The sequence below is a fragment of the Nanorana parkeri genome, unplaced genomic scaffold (assembly GCF_000935625.1).
Source record: "Nanorana parkeri isolate BGI_ZX_2015 unplaced genomic scaffold, ASM93562v1 scaffold6, whole genome shotgun sequence".
Lineage (NCBI taxonomy): Eukaryota > Metazoa > Chordata > Amphibia > Anura > Dicroglossidae > Nanorana > Nanorana parkeri.
Genome location: NW_017306274.1, coordinates 3,442,387 through 3,463,225, shown reverse-complemented (window position 1 = coordinate 3,463,225; position 20,839 = coordinate 3,442,387). Strand labels below are relative to the sequence as shown.

General features: G+C 45.5%; 1 protein-coding gene across 1 annotated transcript in view; it reads right to left on the bottom strand.

The window, feature by feature from the left end:
- Positions 1 to 14,780: 14,780 nt before the first annotated feature.
- Positions 14,781 to 20,839, bottom strand: part of ZNF507 (zinc finger protein 507) — a 25,944-nt gene continuing 19,885 nt past the window's right edge. The window contains exons 4-6 of the mRNA XM_018553169.1: positions 20,370 to 20,484; positions 18,995 to 19,129; positions 14,781 to 15,181 (exon numbers count right to left, since the gene is read on the bottom strand). Coding sequence (XP_018408671.1) covers positions 14,854 to 15,181; positions 18,995 to 19,129; positions 20,370 to 20,484 — 578 coding nt within the window. The 3' untranslated portion in view covers positions 14,781 to 14,853. The remainder of the gene's footprint in view (positions 15,182 to 18,994; positions 19,130 to 20,369; positions 20,485 to 20,839) is intronic.

The window sequence follows — 20,839 nt, the reverse complement described above, 5'->3', positions numbered from 1 at the left end:
CTGCATTCACAGCCCGGACGGAGATCAGCAAGGAGCTGATCTACCGTCCTCTTCCTCCTGACGCCCTCCGATCCCGTCAAGATGGGGCAGCGTTTGGCGGACGAGCACATATAGACGATCGGCGGGCTATGGAGCCGCTGATCGCCTATATGTGAAACACCCGGTAACGGGTGTGTGCAATGGTCGGGTCTTTTCTTTACTACGTTTTTTTACTACGGGCGGACGGCAAGAGGTTAAAGGATATGGTATGGTTACCATTTCAATTATGAATGAATGGGAAGTGATCTACATCACCTCCTGTCCATTCATGATTGTGGTTATAGTAACCATACTCTGTCCTCATGTTATGAATGAACAGAAACACTCAGTATAGAGGATTCCTGTTCATTTATAACAGGGGCTGCAGAAAAAGAGAGATTTATGACTCTGTGTTCTCAATCTCCTTTTCTATTTTAAAAAGGGAAATATCAGGGGTCTGTCGAGACCCCCAATACTTCCCCGAAGCCCCTAAAAGTAAAAAATATTTAATAAAAAAAATTAAGAGTTTAAAAAAAAATTAATTTGAAAAAATGTGAAAAAGTTAAATAAAAAAAATCTTAGTTTCGGCCTGACATTTTTTTTAATTTATTTCGGTTTTGAAATTTTCATTTCGGTGCACCTCTAGTTTTCAAGGATCGCCTAAAGGTGGACAGAGTGGAAGATAAGTGGACATACTGGGGTAGGGAGTCCCAGAGGATGGAAGACACTCTGGAGGCGAGCATGGGAGGAGATCGATGAGGGCTCATGAAAAGGTGCTGGAGCTATTTTCAGTTGTTCGTCGCGTGATTTGGGTCCCATAGACATCTCTATGCATTGAAAAAAAAGCACTGTTTACAATGAACAGTCGCGCGATCGAAAACGACAATCGCGCAAAAACAGCACGGCATCTGAACCTAGCCTCAAAAAAGGAGTGAAGAGAATGCTTTGGGTGATATTTAGAGATGATGTCGGTGATGCAGCTGGGGGGCAAGATTGTAGATGGTTTTGTATGTATCGTGTTTCCGCGAAAGTAGGACCTAGCGCTATCTTCAGGGATTTCTGTAATAGAAGACCTACCCCGAAAATAAGACCTAGTTCGGGGTAGGTCTTAAATTACAGAAATCCCTGAAGATCGCGCTAGATCTTACTTCCCGGGTAGCTGCACATGTAATTGATTTTTACATGTCAAGAGCGGCCGCAGCTCCCTTCCTCCCCGCACACATGCCCGCCCACACACCTGTTTGCATCGGAGGGGAGAGCTCGACAGCTGCAGCCAGGTAAGACATCCCCCGAAAATAAGACAGTGTGTCTTTTTTCATGAAAAAAATAAAAAATAAGACAGTGTCTTATTTTCGGGGAAACACAGTAGTTAGTATTTTGAATTTTGTTTGGCAATTGGGAACTAGTGGAGGGATCGGCACAGAGGGGCAGCGGACAATCTTAGATTGTAAGCCCTCATGGGCAGGGCTCTCGTTACCATCTTGTCCTGAATTGTATTGTGATTGTAATGTCTTCCTTATATCGTAAAGCGCTGCGCAAACTGTTGGCGCGATATAAATCCTGTATTATAATAATAATGAACAGTTCGTAAGGTGGATGATTCTGGCAGCAGCATTCATCTTTTATATGTAGTCAATAGGGTTACCCATTAAAATGGGCCATTTTCATTTATACAAGTCCATAGAATACCCACAAGGCCGAGCAAGTTATTTAAAATGTGTTTATTACCAAAATACAATATGAAAGTCCATATGTGACAAACTTTTGTAAAGCAAAATAAATTATTCTAACATTTTACAGTATCTGTAAAAGGTAGTTGAAATACTAAAGGATTCGCCTCCTTTCTCCGTTCAGTCTGACCCCAATACAGCAACATTCCCATAGGTTAAGGCATGCACAGCTGAAATATTTAGGGGGGGGGGGGGGAATATACAATAGGGGGGAAAAAAATGTGAGAAGCCACGACAGTCTGTAATTGTCAGTTTTACAAAGCAGAGAACTTTGGCTTTACAAAGAAAGAAATAAAAAGAAAAATTAGTGTTATATAATAACATAAGATAACCGAACCCTATAGACGTCATCAAGCAATACAATTCCATGGAGCACCATTGTTTTCTTTATAGGATGAGCGCTGAATTCTAAAAAGGTAATTGTCAGAGAAATGTATCCGAGCGTCTTTATTGACTGATAGAAAAAAACGTTGTAGCCGTTTACTTACTATATTCAACAATGATATCTGAGGGAAATTGTGAGCGCTGTGCAATTTGAGCAATTGAACGTTACCCGTGTAGATTGACCCTTATTGTATGGGTCTGAAGGATAGTCAAAGGGTGCAAGAACCAGAATATGAAATATTACAACCCAATCTGGGCTAACCACGTCCCCCCATCCCCTCTATATTTTCCTAAATACCTTTTCCTGAAGTCTTGAGACTGCCATGTGACGCAAACGGTCCTCTTCATCTCTTTTCTCTGGCAGTCCTCAATGATACAGAGTTCAGAGCTGACTTCATGACATTAGAACCAATCTCTGCATTACAGAGTGCGGGGCGCCGTGGTAACATCCCATCAGTGGGATGTCTATGATGTCCTGCACACACAATAAGTTCTCAGTCCTAAGTGATGAATGAGGCTGGGTGACACTGAACCTGGAAGACTGAGGACATCTTGTGGCAGAAAAGAGGTACTGTGGGAGACCATGCCAGAGAGGTGCTGGGGCTAATTTTACCTGGAATAAGGCTTTAAAGTAGAAGTGGAAAGAATACAGCTAAAAGAATGATTTTTTTTGGTAGGAGGACACTTGTTATTTTCTGCCCCAAAAAACACTTTCCAGCGTTTTTTTTTTCTTTTTAATACCTTGCCCGTGACACATGTACAGTGTACGCTTTAAGATGCCTGGAGTGGAACCAAGTGCCAAGATAATGAAACTCCAGTACACGCATGTGCAGGAATTTCACCATCTTCGGGCGCACGTGCAGGGACTGCACCCACCATCCCTGGGCGCACGTGAAGGGACTGCACCCACCATCCCTGGGCGCACGTGAAGGGACTGCACCCACCATCCCTGGGCGCACGTGCAGGCACTGTACCATCCTTGGGCGCACCTGCAGGGACTGCACCATCCCTGGGCGCCCAATGGAGGAGGAATGAAGACATTGGACTGAAGTAAGAAAAGGAGAAGGTGGCAGTGATTGCCGAGAGCATGGACCTACCATCATTGGGCGAACCAAGAAGGAAATCTGCCATGAGAGAACATGCCATGAATACTTGCACATTCTGGCAAGAGCTTCCACGGACCTGCCGCCCCCAGTACAGTTCCACGTTTAATGATCAGGCTTACTTAGAAAAGAAAGATTTATATTCGCCTCCTTTTCTGTGTCTGACTCGGGTGGTCCAGTCAGGGCTCAAAAGTCATCCGAAGTCTAACAGATGCTGTCCAGTCAACTGCTGCACAACACACACCATTGCCCAGCATCTGAGTGCACCGTGTGGAAGGTCAGCCAGTCAACAGGACATCAATTGGGGGGCTTCTAATCACCTCTAACGCCTGCAAATAATTGTTTCGCTCTCCTACAAATGCACAGAAGACATCATTAAATTAAAAACCAAAAACACTGAAACCTTCAGTCTATGCCGCGACTCCACCAGACACAGCAAAAATGACAAGGGCCAAAAGCATACTTCAAATGTATCAGAAAATATTTCATGACCGATAAAAGAATATTGTTACCGGCGATTAGAACAAAACTGTCCTGTTTCTACATCAAGGTCGGTCGGTCCACGCTGCATTGGATGCAGGGAACCATCCAGCGCTGTGTGCTTTATATCAGGCACGGTTCTACGCACAGTCTGTTTATAGTGTTCGGGTCGCCGCACTGTGTGGCAATATCAATGTGAACAGAGCCTCTTGGCCCATCATAAAAGTGCGTAAGAAACTCGGGGCTTTAAATAAAGCAAAAAGCAGCCAATCAGGAAAAAGAAAAATATCTAAAAAAAGGACTGAAATCCGATGCTCTGCTACTCCTTGAACTGATACAAACTAAAAGGCTTAGGAGTCATGTGACATGGAAAAAAGATAAATACAAATAAATATTAACATGTTAAAAAAATAAAATAAAATTGTGGTTGCCTAAATTAAAATGGTTATGAAACTAAAAAAAAATACATTGCTTGCAAATAAAAAATATTTGACAAAATCGACTCTCTAATAAAGGCTAAAAAAAATAAAATATATAAATGTACTACCTTTAGAATGATCCGGCTTTTCTCGGGTCCTTTTATACATACTTGGATCTAAAGCTTGCTATACCATTTCTTACTTGATTCTCCCATCCATCACCCCACCCACCGAGGTTCAGGTGAGTATATTGTCTATTATGTTGTTTGCAAGAGAAAAATGAGCAGTGAACCCTTGCAGTGGGGTGGTAGCCCCACTTCAAGGGTTAATACAAGTTTTGCCCGGAGGTCTTCTTTAAGAGATGCTAGTCCCAGGCCAGAGCAGGCTTTAGCACCACATGATGCCGTTTGCCCTAGAATTAGTACTATTGCCATGAGCCCTGGCTGTGACAAGTGGCAGCTTCCCTTCCGAGGCCCGGTGCAGACCTGGGCGATCCAATACGCGCTTCCTGGGACTGCACACAATCGCACACAGCGATTGCTGCACGGCCCTATTGATTTCAATGGGGTTACATCCGCGCAGCTATCGCAGAAAAAAAAAAAAAAAAAGGTGCACTTACCGTTTTTTTGTGACACATGATGCGCGGCTGTCTTAGCCGCCATCGTGTTCAATTGCACGGGCGGAATCGCGGCAGGAAACCATGCGATCCGCTCGGCGTGACTGGGGTGCCACTAGACAATAAGCGCGTTTGGTGGTTATGGGCGACTCTGTGACCGCACGGCAATCCACGCAGTATCATGCACGATTGCCGCTCGGTCACGGATTGCCCAGGTGTGAACCTGGCCTGAAGCTGTGACTTTGGTTGTAGGTGGAGGCTGGTTGCTTGCTTTATTCTCCTCTAACCTGTATTTATCTGATGCACCACGAGCTTAATTGCTGCAACTGTAGCAGTCAGGGGTCTCACACTGCTGACATTACATGTTGCTTTACTGGTCGGCAGAGAAATCCTAGATGGGAGACCCTCATTGACGGAAGTCGTGGTAACCCATAACTGCAGTTCAAGTTTTAGGCAGACTGTTCCTCTAATATAGAAATACCCACATATCACGTCATTCTATCCAAAACCTAGCGCCTACATTATTTTGGGTTAACCGTTTCCATTTTGGGTAGTCTTGCTAGTTCCCGTTTGCTTGTTCCTTGTGTACCAGCAGTGACGGTCTTGTAGCAGTCAGGTGATAAGGTTTGCAATCTGGCTCTACAACAGCGAACGTGCAAAACTGATCCACCTCTTGCCAATTCATGTTGAGTTATTGTGAGTTTGAGTAGGTGGGTTGGGGAAGGTGGGACCTCTGAAAAGAGGCCAGCCAGTCTGTTCTCTCTAGATCTGCAAGACTTATATCTCTTCTGCACTTTCAAAATTCACCTAGATGCCTGCAATTCACTAAGGGCGCAGTCACACCAAAATTGGAAGGAAAAAAAAAAAAATCGCAAGTCAACGGAGAGTCCACTGACTTGCAATTGTACCTTCCGATTTCCTTCATTCTGATCTGTTTTTCAATGAATGCCAACGGAAAGGCACCGAAAAAATGAATGGGTCTAGTTCACACCGGATCCGCTGCGTTTCATTGCACTGAAGAAAAAAAAAAAGCAGTGCATGTTCTACTTTTTTTTTCAGCGTAACTAACACAACGGAATGGAACGGTATGAACTAGCCCCATTCATTTGCATCAGTTGAAAAATGTATCACAAGGCAACTGATCCGGTCTGAATGGCCCCCAACAATGAGGAAATTGCTAACCGTATACGTTTCCGAAATCAGAATTCCAGCTACACACCTCCAAAAGCCATACGTCGGAACTGCTTTACCTGCCAAAATATAGGCAGGTTTGCTCAGCCTTGCTTGTGTTCCACACTGTATAGGCAGAACCGTCCTACTACTACTACTTCTACTCATAGTTCTACAGCTTCCTGTGTCCCCTCAAAGCCTCCAGTCTGCTCAGACTATGTGCATAGTCCCACTGGAGACCTCCCATCTACTCTTCCCTTCCAAAGCCAGCCTAAGCAGCTCACAATCCAGCCCCCGGGCCCAAAACATTCCCGGATTACAGAATTGTGCAGAAAAAAAAGGAAAGGTTTTTTTCACAGCACTAACTAATCTTACTCGCTCCTAAAATGTAGGCAAGAAGTTAATATGCAAATAGATCTCAGGTATTCCGCTGCATGCGGCGATAGATCTCAGGTAGTCCGCTGCATGCGGCGATAGATCTCAGGTATTCCGCTGCATGCGGCGATAGATCTCAGGTAGTCCGCTGCATGCGGCGATAGATCTCAGGTATTCCGCTGCATGCGGCGATAGATCTCAGGTAGTCCGCTGCATGCGGCGATAGATCTCAGGTAGTCCGCTGCATGCGGCCATTTTTTTTTAATCGAGTGTGAAGCCCCGGCATGCGGCGAAAGATCTCAGGTAATCCGCTGCATGCGGCCATTTTTTTTTAATCGAGTACTATTTAAAAAAAGGCAAAAAAAAAAAAAAAGAAGCCTTTCCTGCAATTAAAAGGATATTAACCTGTCCTAAATGACAGAACTGGTTGCTGAAGAATCTTCTTGATTCGGTACACTTCTGCGTATGTCTAATGCAAGGTTGGACAAAAACCCGGAGCCAGGTCGCCAATGCTCCTTAAAACAGCTAAGGTTTAAAACAGCTGGGTTTCTTCTAGCTGTTGTTAATGAAGCTGGCTTCCGAATTCCATATTCAATTTGTCCACCCCTGGTCTAATGCCTGGTTCCAGAGGCCAGCTTGCCAATGCTCCTTAAAAATTACAGCTGGCGCCCAACTTTTAAGGTTTCTTCTAAATGTTGTCAATGGAACTGGCTTCTGAATTCCATATACAATTTGCCCACCCCTGTGGTAATGCCTGGTCCCTGCGCTCACCCCTAGGTCTCTACTATGTCCTGTAGGTGATGTGGGAGCTGGCAGGAGGCACCATGGCGCATACAGAGGTGAACCAGGAGATCAACACTTCTGGAAGTATCAGATTCTTCATCAAGCTAAGCTGCTTTAAAAGCTAAGGTCAGTGGAGCGGGCTGCAGAACAGGTAGGTATTAATCTTTTAAAGATTTTTAGAATGGTGACAAAGTTCCTCAAAAGCAGAACTAAAGCATCTTTTTTTAATTGCAAGTTAAAAAAAAACAATGTGCATGCATGCGTCTAAATCTGCGTTACACTTTGCCATATCCATATTACCCATATGCCTATTCCACTTGTTACCCCATTTTAAAAGCCTCTGTCAATCAAATGGGAAGGCAGTACACTCTGATCTGTGCTCTGATCCTTATGCAAATGCAGAAAGCATGACATACTAATGCTGGCCATAGATGGCTTGAATTTTGGCTGAATCCTGCTTATTAGGCCCGAAATTTGAGCAACAGGTGGCCCTGCAAGCACCATGTGGTGCAACAAAGACAAAAATAGAATCACAGGTACCATAGTCAATAAGAAACTTGCAGCCATTTTTAATGACACCCATGAGAAGTACCTGGTCCCTATGGGCAGAGTATCTCCGCAGTAGGAGATTTGATCGTACATATTTGAATATCTGATTTGTATGTCCTCAGTTTTGTGGAATCTCCTCTCTCCCAGCGGCTCCTGAACAAGAGAAAATCCTGCCACGTATGGCAAGCTTAACAGGGAGGTGTGGATAGTCCCTGGGCCTCTGCAACCAGAAGAACTGAAACCAATAGGTCACAGATAGGCAAACCTCTGAACCTCCAGCTGTGGTGCAATTACAAACCCATGAGGCGTAGCAAGACTGACAGCCACAGGCATGACTCCCAAAGGAAGTTGCATGATGGGATTTCTCGCATCACCAATTTTCACCAGGGGTTTGCCCACCCCTGCAATAGGTCATACAGAATGCCAGGTCCAGTAGTGTGAGAGACCTTCTGAACAAGCCACATTTTTTTGTTGCTGCAAGTATGCACGATTTTTAAACTTGCAATTTCAAAGTGTTGGCAGACAAAATTAGTTCTGCTTTAAGGGCATCTGCTCTTGCAAAATATACACTTATGTTTTACATGAGCAGAGGAGTCGCACAGCTCTCACTATGAGAAAACAAGAGGCCATTGGATGGTTCCTATGAAGCCAGCATCCCATTCCCACCGCACAGCTCCTCTGCTAATGTCATCGAGTCAGGTCTAAGGTACTCTGATCACGGAGAGATCTATGCCCCATCTTTCTGAAATCATAAGCAAAAAGGACAATCATCACTTGGAACCAGACCCCTTATGATTATATTCCACTGCTTCTATTGTCTAATATACTACAAACCCATTACCAAGGTAAAACTATCCAGCACTTACAAAACATCATTGTGGGCTTGTTCACAGCATGTCCATTGAGCTGCGTTTTTCTGCACACCACCACGCATGTATGGGGTGAACAGGACACACAGAAAACAACCATTTCCTATGTGCCCTGTCCGCACCATACAAGTGCGGTAGAAAAACACAGCTCTACAGACATGGTGTGAACAAACCCTCAGGGCTAATTCACACCAGCCCCAGTGCGTTCTGGCACGATTCGGTGCTAAATGCAGTGGATCACATCCTGGCCCGCTCACTGGGTTCTGGTGTGGGAGTGGCGGTGCATTAAAGTAAATGGCACCGCAGCCACGCCCCCTCGGCCACAGTGCGATCGCCCGCACCCAAACACGTGGCAAATCAATGCCTGAGTTCCTGTCAGAAAAATTAGTGCATGCAGTATTTTTTCTGATCGCAATGGAACGCAACTGCAGGCATTGATGTGCCAGGTGTTCCGATGCGGGCGACTGCATTGCGCTCGGGGAGACGTGGCTGCGGTGCCATTGACTTCAATGCACCGACACGCCCCCTGCTAACCCAGAACGCTGTGAACTGGCTGGTATGCGATCCAGTGCGTTTCAGCACCGAATCGTGCTGAACGCACTGGGGCTGGTGTGAACAGGCCCTTAAAGCAACAAATTGCACACAGCAGCCAATATTCTCAGACTACACAGACTTTTCTCTGAATTACCTTTGCCCCACTTCCCCCTAAATCCCTTACATCACAATCAAGTCGAGAGCCATTTATTTGGAAATAGCACCAGTGATACAATGCGTCAGCTGAACGCGCCGACAAACTCTGTCGTGAAATGACATATAAATACTTAATAAATACGTAAGAAAAACTACATACCCTGCGCAACGCTAAAAAAATAGATATCTAAAAAAGGATTACACAAAAAAAGCTATAAATGGTTAAATATACAACTGAGCAGTTTGAGCTTCCAAGCTGCGCAATGTTTTTTTTATGAAAACCATGGTTCACGTCTTCTAAATGTTTTGTCCAATATCAAATGCAAATCGATATTGTAACACCTTTCACTTGGAAAAACAATGTAGACCCCTCAGCATTATTCAACAAAGCAGTAAAGACGGCAACACAGAAGAATAACCTACATTGAGAAGATTCATCTAAAGTCAGCTTAGTAAAAAGCAACGTTCCGATTCGTTTCCTTGGATTAACTGTGCTTTGCCTTGTTGAATAAAGCCATATACACTACATGCCAAAGGTTTGTGGACATCCGACCATCAACACCTATATGAGCTTGCTGGACATCCAATTCCAGGACCATGAGCATTAATATGGAGTTGTCCACCCCTGTCTCTCTGCAGCAATAGCCTTCAGCTTTCTAGGAAGACGTTCCATAACATTACGGCGTGTGTTTGTGTGCCTATTCAGCCTACAGAGCACTTGTGAGGTCAAGTACTGAGGTTGGATGAGAAGACCTGGCCCACTATTGGTCTTACAATTTATCCTAAAGATGTTCAGTAGAGTTGAGGTCAGTGCCCTGTGTAGAACACTCAAGGTCCTCCATACAAAACCCATAGAACCATGTCTTTATGGAACTGGCTTTGTACATAGGGGACAGTCATACTGGAACAGGAAGGACTTCACCAAACTGTTACCACAAGGTTGGAGTCATACCAAAGGTGCTCAGTTGGGTTGAGGTCAGTGCCCTGTGTAGAACACTCAAGGTCCTCCATACAAAACCCATAGAACCATGTCTTTATGGAACTGGTTTTCTACACAGTGCACAGTCAAGCTGGAAAAGAAAAGGCCTTCCCAAAACTGTTCTCACAAGGCTGGAAGCCCACAATTGTCTACAATGTCTTTCTATGCCGCAGCATTAACATTCACTGGGAAGACCTGAACTCAAACTGGGGCATGTCCTTGGCCATATAGGTATGCGTCATGACCAGGCATCTACGAACCTTTAATCACATAGTGTATATTAAGATTTTACAATGATTTCCCATTTTCATTTTACACTCAAATATTGTTATAGTTATCAAATGTATTTTTTGTGAGACATAAGCACAAAAAGTTTATCTCTTTGCATACTTTTATTCAAAAAGGATTTTCCACAATTTTGGGTGGAGTGGGACAGGGTGCTATCTAAAGCCGATATTTATAGCCTTCTTTGATTTGGTAGAACATTTCCCCCATCTGCCATTACAGTAGCAGGCCGAGCTTGGCTTTGCAGCTGAGCTTCTGGTGTCACTGAATAAAAAAGGGCATTCTCCATAGATTCCAATAAAGGAACTTCTAGAGGTCAACTGATGCAGCATATCTGTGTCCTATAACTGCCAGGACAGTCATGTCAAGCTGTGGCTATATTGGCCACGTGCGGCCCTCTTGCTCCTCTGTGGCCCTCAGTCAGTTCAAAGACTTAAAGCCCAATCAAAGCCTCATCCTAAATGCTCAAAAGAAAAAAATTCAGTACGTTCTGGACTCGAACCGTGCCGTAACGCGCTGGATAAGGTGTGACTGAGCCCTTAAAACTAACTGAGGCCCATGCTGTTCTCCAGCTAAAATAGGTTACACATGCAAATAGAATATGGCTGCTAAATACTTCAAGAAAAGTTTTATGTCCTCTTTCTGGAGGATTAAGTGTTGTAAGTGCATTCTTCCTCGAGCGTTAGTTGCCAAAGTGCTATAAATCTTTTTCCTTGAAGTAGGTGTGGCCCTCAATAGCCATAATACAGCCCCTCCAAAGTGCATTTCACTCAATTGTAGCCAGTGTTCTACTGGTCCCTATTGGATTCTCCATATCTATAGACAGAATATTCAAGTGACACCAGACATTCAGCTAAAAGTTAAGCATGACATGACCATAGTGGGGCAAGACCTGCCCTCTGTGCTACCTGAAAGACATAAGGACATTACGGTGAGTCACGTACTGACCTTTCCCCGTACAACGGAAAAATACCTTTTTTGGGTAGAGTTCTTTACAGGGTATCTACCCATCTGCACATTCCTCTGGCATTTCGCTGAGATGCTTTCTGAAACCAATCCAAGCCACCACCTGACTATCACTTTGTGGTTGCTTTTCAGCGGGTGTCAACAGAACTGCAAGGATGACAACAGCATTGTGACAACTACCAACAGGAAAGGGCTGTCTGCCTCTGCATTAAGACCTGTGATGGGCTTTGGTAAAACTTGCTTGAAAACAGGTCTAATGGTGGTCCACTGCAGGCCAAATGGTGGTCCACTGCAGGCCAAATGGTGGTCCACTGCAGGCCAAATGGTGGTCCACTGCAGGCCAAATGGTGGTCCACTGCAGGCCAAATGTACCCATCAATGAATTAGGAATGATCTCAGAAGCATGGCGGATGTCATACGAATGCTATGACCACAAGCCAGTCGACACAGACAGTACAAGGCTGCTTACACCCAAAGCAAGAGATAGCTGCAGATGTATGGGAAGAAATCTCTATAAACACTGCCGCTAGCCATCATGTACATGAAAACAATTAAAAAACAAGAAAATTACAAAACAGGATCTGCCGGGCGGTTATATGCAGCTTTTTATCAATTTTCTATTACAAAGCAGAAAACGGTTAGAAAATTATACATATATGTACAGGACCGGTGATTGTGAGGTTCACCAGTGCTGAGAGGCATCGACGCTAACCAATTCATATAATGAATACAATTATATACACAGCTAAAGCACCAAGAAACAGATTCCCACCACATGGTCTGCAATCAGATTTTCAATGCTGTTTTTCCCCCAGACACTATAGCACAAGTGACACAAACCTGTAAGGAAGAACTCCGCTGAGCACTATTCAACCAAACAGGCCAACATAGCATAGGCTTGATTACATTTTGGGAACAAAATCCCTTTCCATGAAAAACAATTCATGTTTATTGGATACCTATATGTTACCACCAAGTAAAAGCACTTAATTCAAAAATCAGGAAAAAAAAAAGTCTGTTACTATGAACAGCAGATAAAGTGGAGGGGACGGACGGACAGACACCAAATGTATTCTAATTGTTCAATTTTCAGTGGTTCAGGTCCCACCAAAATTACGCCACTCCACCTCTTGGTAATGAGGGTGCATGGAGCCAGCTTCTGGCCAATCAGGAAGCCGGGCGCCGTGTAATGACTCGCCGCCCAGCTTCCTGATTGGCCAGCTTCCGGACCAATCACGAAGCCAGGTGGCGAGTAATTACCCACCTCCTGATTGGCCAGAGAGCCGGCTCCATGCTTTCTCGTCACCTGGTGATGAGGAAGCATGGACACGGCTTTCCGGCTCATCAGGAAGCCGGGCAGTGAGTCATTAGGCGCCACCCGGCTTCTTTAAAAGGGACTTCTGTATCGGCGAGTACGGAAAAAAAAATATCAGTACTCAATACCGAAAAAACGGTATCGGCGCATCCCTTATATATACACATTCACACACACACACATCCCTTCCAACCAAAATGAGCCACTAGATGGGGCAAATTATATAGCAAATATATAGTCTGTGGCACTTATAAAAAACATACTGGATGCAAGGAATGCCGAAACGTACAAAACTACCTTCCTTGCCCTCCTCAAACAGAAGCTGTGACTTGTACTTGCTGCCCAGTTTGTCTGGACAAACATTTTGCACAAATCAAGATTCTCAAAATGAGCAAAACATGTTCACTGAAATATATCTGCTCATGTTTACAGCATTGTCCAGCAATATATGTTGCACTGTTGGCTGAATATGGAGTTCTCCTTTAAACCAGTATCCTGCTATCTATTGGATCAAACTAGTCCTTTATATAATGAGCAAACTGAAGCTCGGAATTACACCAGCGCTGTGCAGATAAATTGCCAACACTCGCTCTTTGAATTGCCCCACTGAACACGCTGGGACGTGATGTATAAAGCGATTCTACTAAATATAAAAAAATTGTGCCAAGTCTCAATGTTTTGTCCACTATCATTGTCACGTGTATTATTGAATCAATAATCCTCTATTTTATAAAAAGGGGGGAAAAAAAGCACACACACTAAGCTCAGTTACTACAAAACTACTCTGCAAAATAGCAAAAAAAATAACTCATTCCCTCAAAAACAAGCTTTGCCTGCAAATATCTCGTCCTTAAATAACGGAAACAAAAATAGCGATTTCCCCAACTCATCACAAAAAAATGTTTTAAAAGGGCTAACAGAGAAGTTTAAAGAAATGCTCCAATCAAATGCCAACATTTGTTCCATCTACATCGAACCTGGAGACACTGCATGTTACTTTACAGATCTGTGCGGCGTGCACGGCCATATCGGGCCGTTCCCGGGAAGGACAGGTGCTGTGTGTGATTGTACGCAGCAGCCTGTTCTTCCCTATGGGAGGACACGGGCCGTACGGTCAACCGGGGCTGCACATCCATGCGGGTGCCCATACTCGGACGCAGACAGAATGGATCCTGTCTGCGTCCCAAGCACCGCCACCCGCACGGATGTGCAGCCCCGGTTGAGCGCACGGCGGCGTACAGCCCGTGTCCTCCCATAGGGAAGAACTGGCTGCTGCGTACAATCACACACAGCACCTGTCCTTCTCAGGAACGGCCCGATACGTCCGTGCACGCCACACGGATCTGTAGGCCTCACTCTAAGCTGTGTGAATGAGGCCTAAAAGATGAAAAGTGGTGTAGAGTAACCAGCAGGGTCCATTCTGCCTGCGTCCGAGTATGGACACCAGCACCCGCACGGATGTGCAGCTCGGGTGATCGTACGGCCGCGTACTCCCATAGAGAAGAACAGGCTGCTGCGTACAATCACACGGAGCACCTGTCTTTCCCAGGAACGGCCCGATGTGGCCGTGCACGCCACACGGAGCTGTACGGCCCCACTCAAGCCGTGTGAATGAGGCCTTACCACTGGCTTACTCTGCTTGCTAAACTCTGACAGAATCCCTATGTGCTGTGAAAATACAGGCCGATGTGTTTGCTGGTTCCAGCTCCGTCCTCTCCCAGAACCTTATCTACACTCATCAAGAGCTTGAGATGTTACACTGCATCCCATGACAAGAGCACGCAGTCCTGATCAGAAGTCACATGGGACAACATCCCAAGCAGACTGCAATGATTTGGTTAAAACAGATCAAGTCAAATTCATGACTTTAGCACCGTTGCAGCATCTCCTAAAACATTAAAAAAAAAGCAGCGACCTTACTTGTTGTCTGGATATACTCTATAAATAATGAAAGCTGGGTTGGCAAAAAAAAAGAAACAAAGTGCTTATACGATCTCTTCCTTGTGACAAATGGTACCTTTTTGTTCTCTAGAGTGCGTGTCCTGTAATTAAAGAAAAATAATAAGTTACAGACTCCACAAGACATCTGGATCTCAGGCCTAGGCGATGCAGAGCTCCAAATTCAGGATGTGGATTCAGACTTGTTCAATATGATGTTGATGATCTCTCCCTCGTGTGCTTTCATGTGTTCCATCAGAAGTTCCTTACTGGTGGACTCGAACCCACAAATGCAACAGCAAAAGAGCAGAACGCAAAGCTCGGTCCCGGGCCTCACCTGGCTTTGTAATTTTTCATTGCTGCACAAGCTACTTTGTGACTGGCTGACGTTTTGGTTCTCGATGTAACCTGTTACTTCCGGCGCTGGGCGACTCGCAGAAGTGAGCGTGTCGCTGTCCACTGCGGTGGAGGAGTCTTCTGGCGTCAGCTTTTTCAGTGGGTCTCGCTGAGGCCTAAAAAAATATACCAGAGTCAACAAGGCAAAAAACAACTACATACATGGTACTGTCTAGGAGTAAAGACACTTTTATCACGTAGTCAGTCCATAATCAAAGGGCAGAATGGAAGACAGACAAAATAGAAACGGAGAAAGTTCTAGTTTTAAAGGTCTGTTTATTTTTCCTAAAGCGGATCATTACACTCAAAAATCAAATTCTACCGATGCATCCCTCTATGTATGTTTATTAATAATAACATAGACATGTCAGGTGTAAAATGCTGTGATTGTGAAATACTTACACTTGCAGAAGATTCACTTCCTGCTTTGAAAGGGCAAAATGACTTCAGTTTGCCAAAGCAATGCACACCGGGATTGCCTTGTCACCAGCAGAGCATTGCTGGGAAATCTCATCTCAGTGAAAGGCATTTTCCTCCCCTGAGATGATGTGCATGGTCACATGTCCTAGTCACATGTGCCAGAAATCCAGGAAGTGAAAGGAGAGCTAGTAACCTGCCCTTAGTAAACATGGCCACTGTCATAAGACTGGGGAAGAAAAGAGAAAAGATATGCAGAGAATAAAAAGCCGGCAATTATCTAGAAGTATGCGTTTGTAAATTGTCGTTACTAAACATTTCTAAAAAGGTGTGTGTGTGTTATTTAAAAGATATGGGTAAAGGTCCGCTTTAAAGGAGAACTATGAGGTGAGTGCTTTTCACTTATCCTCATAGTTCTAGCCGACCTGTGACAATGAGACTGTCACAGGTCGGCTCAGTAGATCGGGAAGTGAGCGAACACATACCGGCAGCTGGGCGGATCCAGACATAATTGTCAGGATCCGTTTTAGCTGCAACGTCACAGTATACCGGGAGCTGTTGCTCGCGGTATACTGAGATTAGGGTGATGGGAGGACGCTAGTTTGTGTCCTCCAGTTACCCTTAGGAGAACTATGGGGAAAAGCCCTAACCCCATAGTTCTCCTTTAACCCCTTCGTGACTGACGACGTAGCATCGGGGCTGTTTAAACAGACTCCCGGCGACTTTTGCCGCCGGGACTCTGTTTAAACTTGTAGAGCCGACTGTCGGCTTTACAACAGAAGCGATCCTGGCGACTTACCTGTCGCCAGATCGCTTCTGCGTCCCGAAGAAGGGGCCCCCCCCCCCCCGCCGGACACCCCCGCCGTGCTTCCCGGGCTCCGTTGCCCCTCCTACGGGCCCGGGACCGGCGATCTTTGTGTCCGCGGGGAGCTGGGGAGGAGGTCGACGAACTTCCGTTCATCGATCCCCTCCCCGTTCTATGGGACCGGGAGCGATGCAGATTGCATCACTTCCGGTCCCTGGGCTGTCAGTTCTGGGCTCCTGCAGCCCAGCTATAAGCTATTGAAGTGCGATCTGCACTTCAATAGCTCATTTCCAGTGTAAAGGTGACACTGAGGGTCTTTTGGACCCCCAGCATCACCTTAAAGAGGACCTGTCACCACCATCTGCTATTACATGGGGGGGCTTGCAAGCCCCCCCATGTGATAGCAGTCAAAGTAAAGTAAAAAAAAAAAAAAAAACAGTTTTTAAAATTAAAATGAAATAAAATAAATCTAATAATAATAAAAAAAAATTTTAAAAGTACCCCGCCCCCGCGAGCACGCGCGTCGCCACGTAAACACGCGTCGGGTGCGCCTACGCATGAAAACGACGAACGCGCTACACATGTTGGGTATCGCCGCGCACGCCGGAGTGAGAGCAATAATTCTAGGGCCAGTATTTTGGGGTATCTCTAAATTGATGACCTGTGGGGGCTTTTAAAGTGTCTTTTATTGACTTTTTGGGGTACTGCAGTTTTTCGCCGTTTCACGGTCGCACGCAATCTGTAAACTGGGCATGTTGGGTATCGTTTTACTCGTTGTAACCTCATCTTTTATATTTCATTAAAAAAATGGGTAATTTGTTGTGTTTTGGGGCATTTAATTAAATTTGTCACTAAATTTTGGGGTTTAATAAGGAGTTGCGCTAATATTGCGCAACATAAAAAATTTCAACTACCACCATTTTATTCTATAGGGTCTTGGCATTCAGAAAATATATAATGTTGGGGGGTTTTACGTCATTTTCAGGCCTAAAATGTGGAATATAACATGTGTGCAAAAATGGAAAAAAGGGCCTCAGTCATGAAGGGGTTAAAGCTCATTTCTGTGCAAATATTAACCCAACCTCCCACTTGTCACTGCCCAAGGTTTTCTTTTTGACCCTGTGAAGATATACCCACTGCTAATCTAGCACAGCCGATGTGCTTGTGCCGGCTGGTCCCCAACAGTCTCCTTACGCTGACATCGCTGCCGCAGACTCTTCTTCTGGATCCTGAGAAGACCCCACCACTGAAGAGCCAATAAGAAGTTTCCACATCATGCAGGCAGTAATGTCAACGTCTAAAAAAAAAAAAAAGGACCCCGTATGCCATAAGAAGACAGAAGACTTGGAGGAGCTGGAGCATCACTTGACTGCTGATGTGCCAAAAAGGGCATTTAGGTTTTTTTTTTGGAATGCCAACGGTCAGGGGAAGCCCGGAGACAAGCTTTACTCATCAACTAGGTGCCAACATCTTTTGGGAGTCAGAAATAAGCTGTGCTAATTACTATGCCAACCCAATTCTCTACCATATAAACACCCATTTCCCCAGCACATGCAATGCATAGTTCATCCAGGGGGTGGTTGCTGGAAAGTTAAGGAAGAACTCCAGCAATTTATAAAAGTGCTGTTATGTCTAGGTCCATGGTTCTCAACTGGTGGGTCACAACCCCGTGTTCAGTGGGTCACTGCGTGTCTTCTACTGCATTTCAGACTCCCCCTAGTGCAGAACTGTCAGTTCTCGCACCAAGCTGCCATTTTAAAATATGCTGCCCAGCATGGAGCGTGTCAGCTTAAGGTGGGGTGGGGGTATGGCTGTGAGGGAGCTCCATCCATATGTGGATTGATTACAGCTCCCTCACGTGTCCTGTAGAGGTGCCTGGACTGGAGTGACATCACATTCTGGCTCCCAGCACCTATACAGGGCATGCAAGGGAGTTGTACAAGCAATGCTCAAATGGATGGAGCTCCGTCACAGCACTGGACCCCAGGCTGAGGATCCACTCCAGTTCTTGTAAGATAGGGAGACTGGGTGGATCTTAAAAAGGAAAAAAAAAATGGTGTGCATGTGTGAGTGTCTGAGATTGTGCCTGTGGTTGTGTGTGCGTCTGTCAAGTGTTTTTGAGAGCCCGTTCACACTAGTACAGTGCGTTATTCACACAGTCCCATGTGATCTGTAACATGCAATCGTATCTACAGCAGGTTCTGGTGCGGGAGGTGTGTTGCATTGCTATTCATTTGAATGGCACCCCAAACGTACCTCCCACCCGCAGTTCGATCACCTGCACCAGAATGCACTGAGCTGCAATGCTGTGCACTCCAGTGCGTTGCAACTTAGGAGGTCACACAGGATGAGAATCACTGGTCTAGGGGATATATCATCACCCGATTCACAGTCCTGCCGGGCTGCTAGACCGACCTCTTCAGCTTCTTCTCCCCTGGCCTCTGAAAATCAAAGCACTGTCATCACGTCTACTGCAGGTCCATTAACTTGCATTAGACAGGAGGACACCAAGGGAGGAGCAGAGGAGGGGGACAAGGGTGAGCGATGGCAGTCAGGAAAGCGGGGGATCAGTTGGGATTATCTGCTGTATTTGAGACCCTTAGACAAAACTAAATTCCCTAGAGTTCTTCTTTAAAAATTGTACAAAAAGTAAGACCTTTCAAGCTTTGACTTTGCCATGACCAACTGCAGCTTTTATGTTACATACCGAGTACTCTGTGACATTGCTTCATTGATGGCTTTGTTTACTTGCTCGTAGTTGTAGTTCTGATCACTGGCATGCTTCCACATGTGCGATTTCAAGGATGGAGGGTGACTGCAAACATAGCCACACAGCGAACACCTGCCAATAGGCAAACACACATTTGTCACGCAAATCAGCGATGCAATTAGATTCAAATGAGGCCGTCTCTTTTATAGTAAAGTGTATGTATACCTAGTGGCAACCCCTGCATCTAGAATCCTGGGAAGCACACAGACATGTTTGCGAAAGTCAGAAACTAGTGATGCACCAATACTAGTATCGGTATCAGTGCCGATGCCGAGTATTTGGGCGATACTTCATGGGCCGATACTTCCGGTATCAGGAAGTCGGGCAGCAAGTCATTAGCCAGGAAGCCAGCTCCACGCTCCCTCGTCAACTGGTGACGAGGGAGCATGGAGCCGGCTTCCTGAGTGGTCTGGAAGCCGGGCAGCTTGTAATGACTCGCCGCCTAGCTTTCTGATTGGTCAGGAAGCTGGCCAATCAGGAAGCTGGACGGCGAGTCATTACCCGCACCTGGCTTCCTGATTGGCTCCAAACGCCCTCATCACCAAGCGTGTATATGTGTGTGTTCTCCCTCGTCATCGGTGTGTATAAAATAGATGGATATATAGACATATGATGCACCGATACAGATACCAAGTATTTGGGCGAGTACTCTTTTGGGAGCCCAAATGCTCCCAAAACCTGAGCTTCCGGTATCAAGAACCTGGGCGACGAGTCATTACACGCTGCCTGGCTTCCTGATTGGCCAGCTCCATGCTCCCTTGTCACCTGGTGACGAGGGAGCATGGAGCCGGTTTCCCAGCCAATCAAGAAGCCGGGCGCCGGGTAATGACTCGTTGCCCAGCTTCTCGACCAAGTCAACGAGTCATTACACGGCGCCCGGCTTCCTGATTGGCCAAAAAGCCAATGAGGGAGCATGGAGACTGCTTCCCTGGAGTCTTTACACGCCACCCGGGTTCCCGGCTAATCAGGAAGCCAGGTGGCGAGTCATTACATGCTGCCTGGCTTCCTTAATGGGACTTCCAGTATCGGTTTTCGGTATCAGCGAGTACCGAAGAGAAAATGTCGGTACTCGTTACCGAAAAACCAGTATCGGTGCATCCCTATCAGAGACAGGTTTGGCAAATGAAGATGGTGCAAATTTTGACTAAAAAAAAAAAAACACAACGAAGACACAGATTTAGAAAAGACTGATATTGACTTGTCATGACATTAACATGTTGCTGCTTATATGAGATCTGAGTGATTGGGATCACCAACGATTAAAACCCAGAGGCAAATGCTATCAGGAGAATAAACCAAGTCGGTCACATACCTATATGGCTTGTCGGAAGTATGAATTCTTATGTGATTGCGAACACCAACGTACGTGGGACTAGTGTAGCTGCAGACGTCACACCGATACACCTTTGACATGCTGGATTTGTTACCTAAAGTTACAAAGAAACAAGTCGCTTGATGAAGAAGATTCTTCATCTCCCGCTGCTAAATGTGAACAATAAAACAGTGATTTGCAGCAATGCTAACTGAGCAAAAACCTTGAAACAGCCGAGAAATATCGGAATTTTTGTAATCACGGTAAAATCTTTTTCTAGGCGTTCACTGAGGGACACAGGGAGACTTTAATCTTCAGGTCATACTGCTGCCTAAAGGAGGATTAGACACTGGCAAACAAAGAAACTGTAGTTCAGGATACCCCCTCCTACTACCATAATGCCTCAGTTTTGGGGCAAAGCAGTACCAGGAGCATGATCATAAGCACAGCAGGGGGGGGGGGGGGGAACC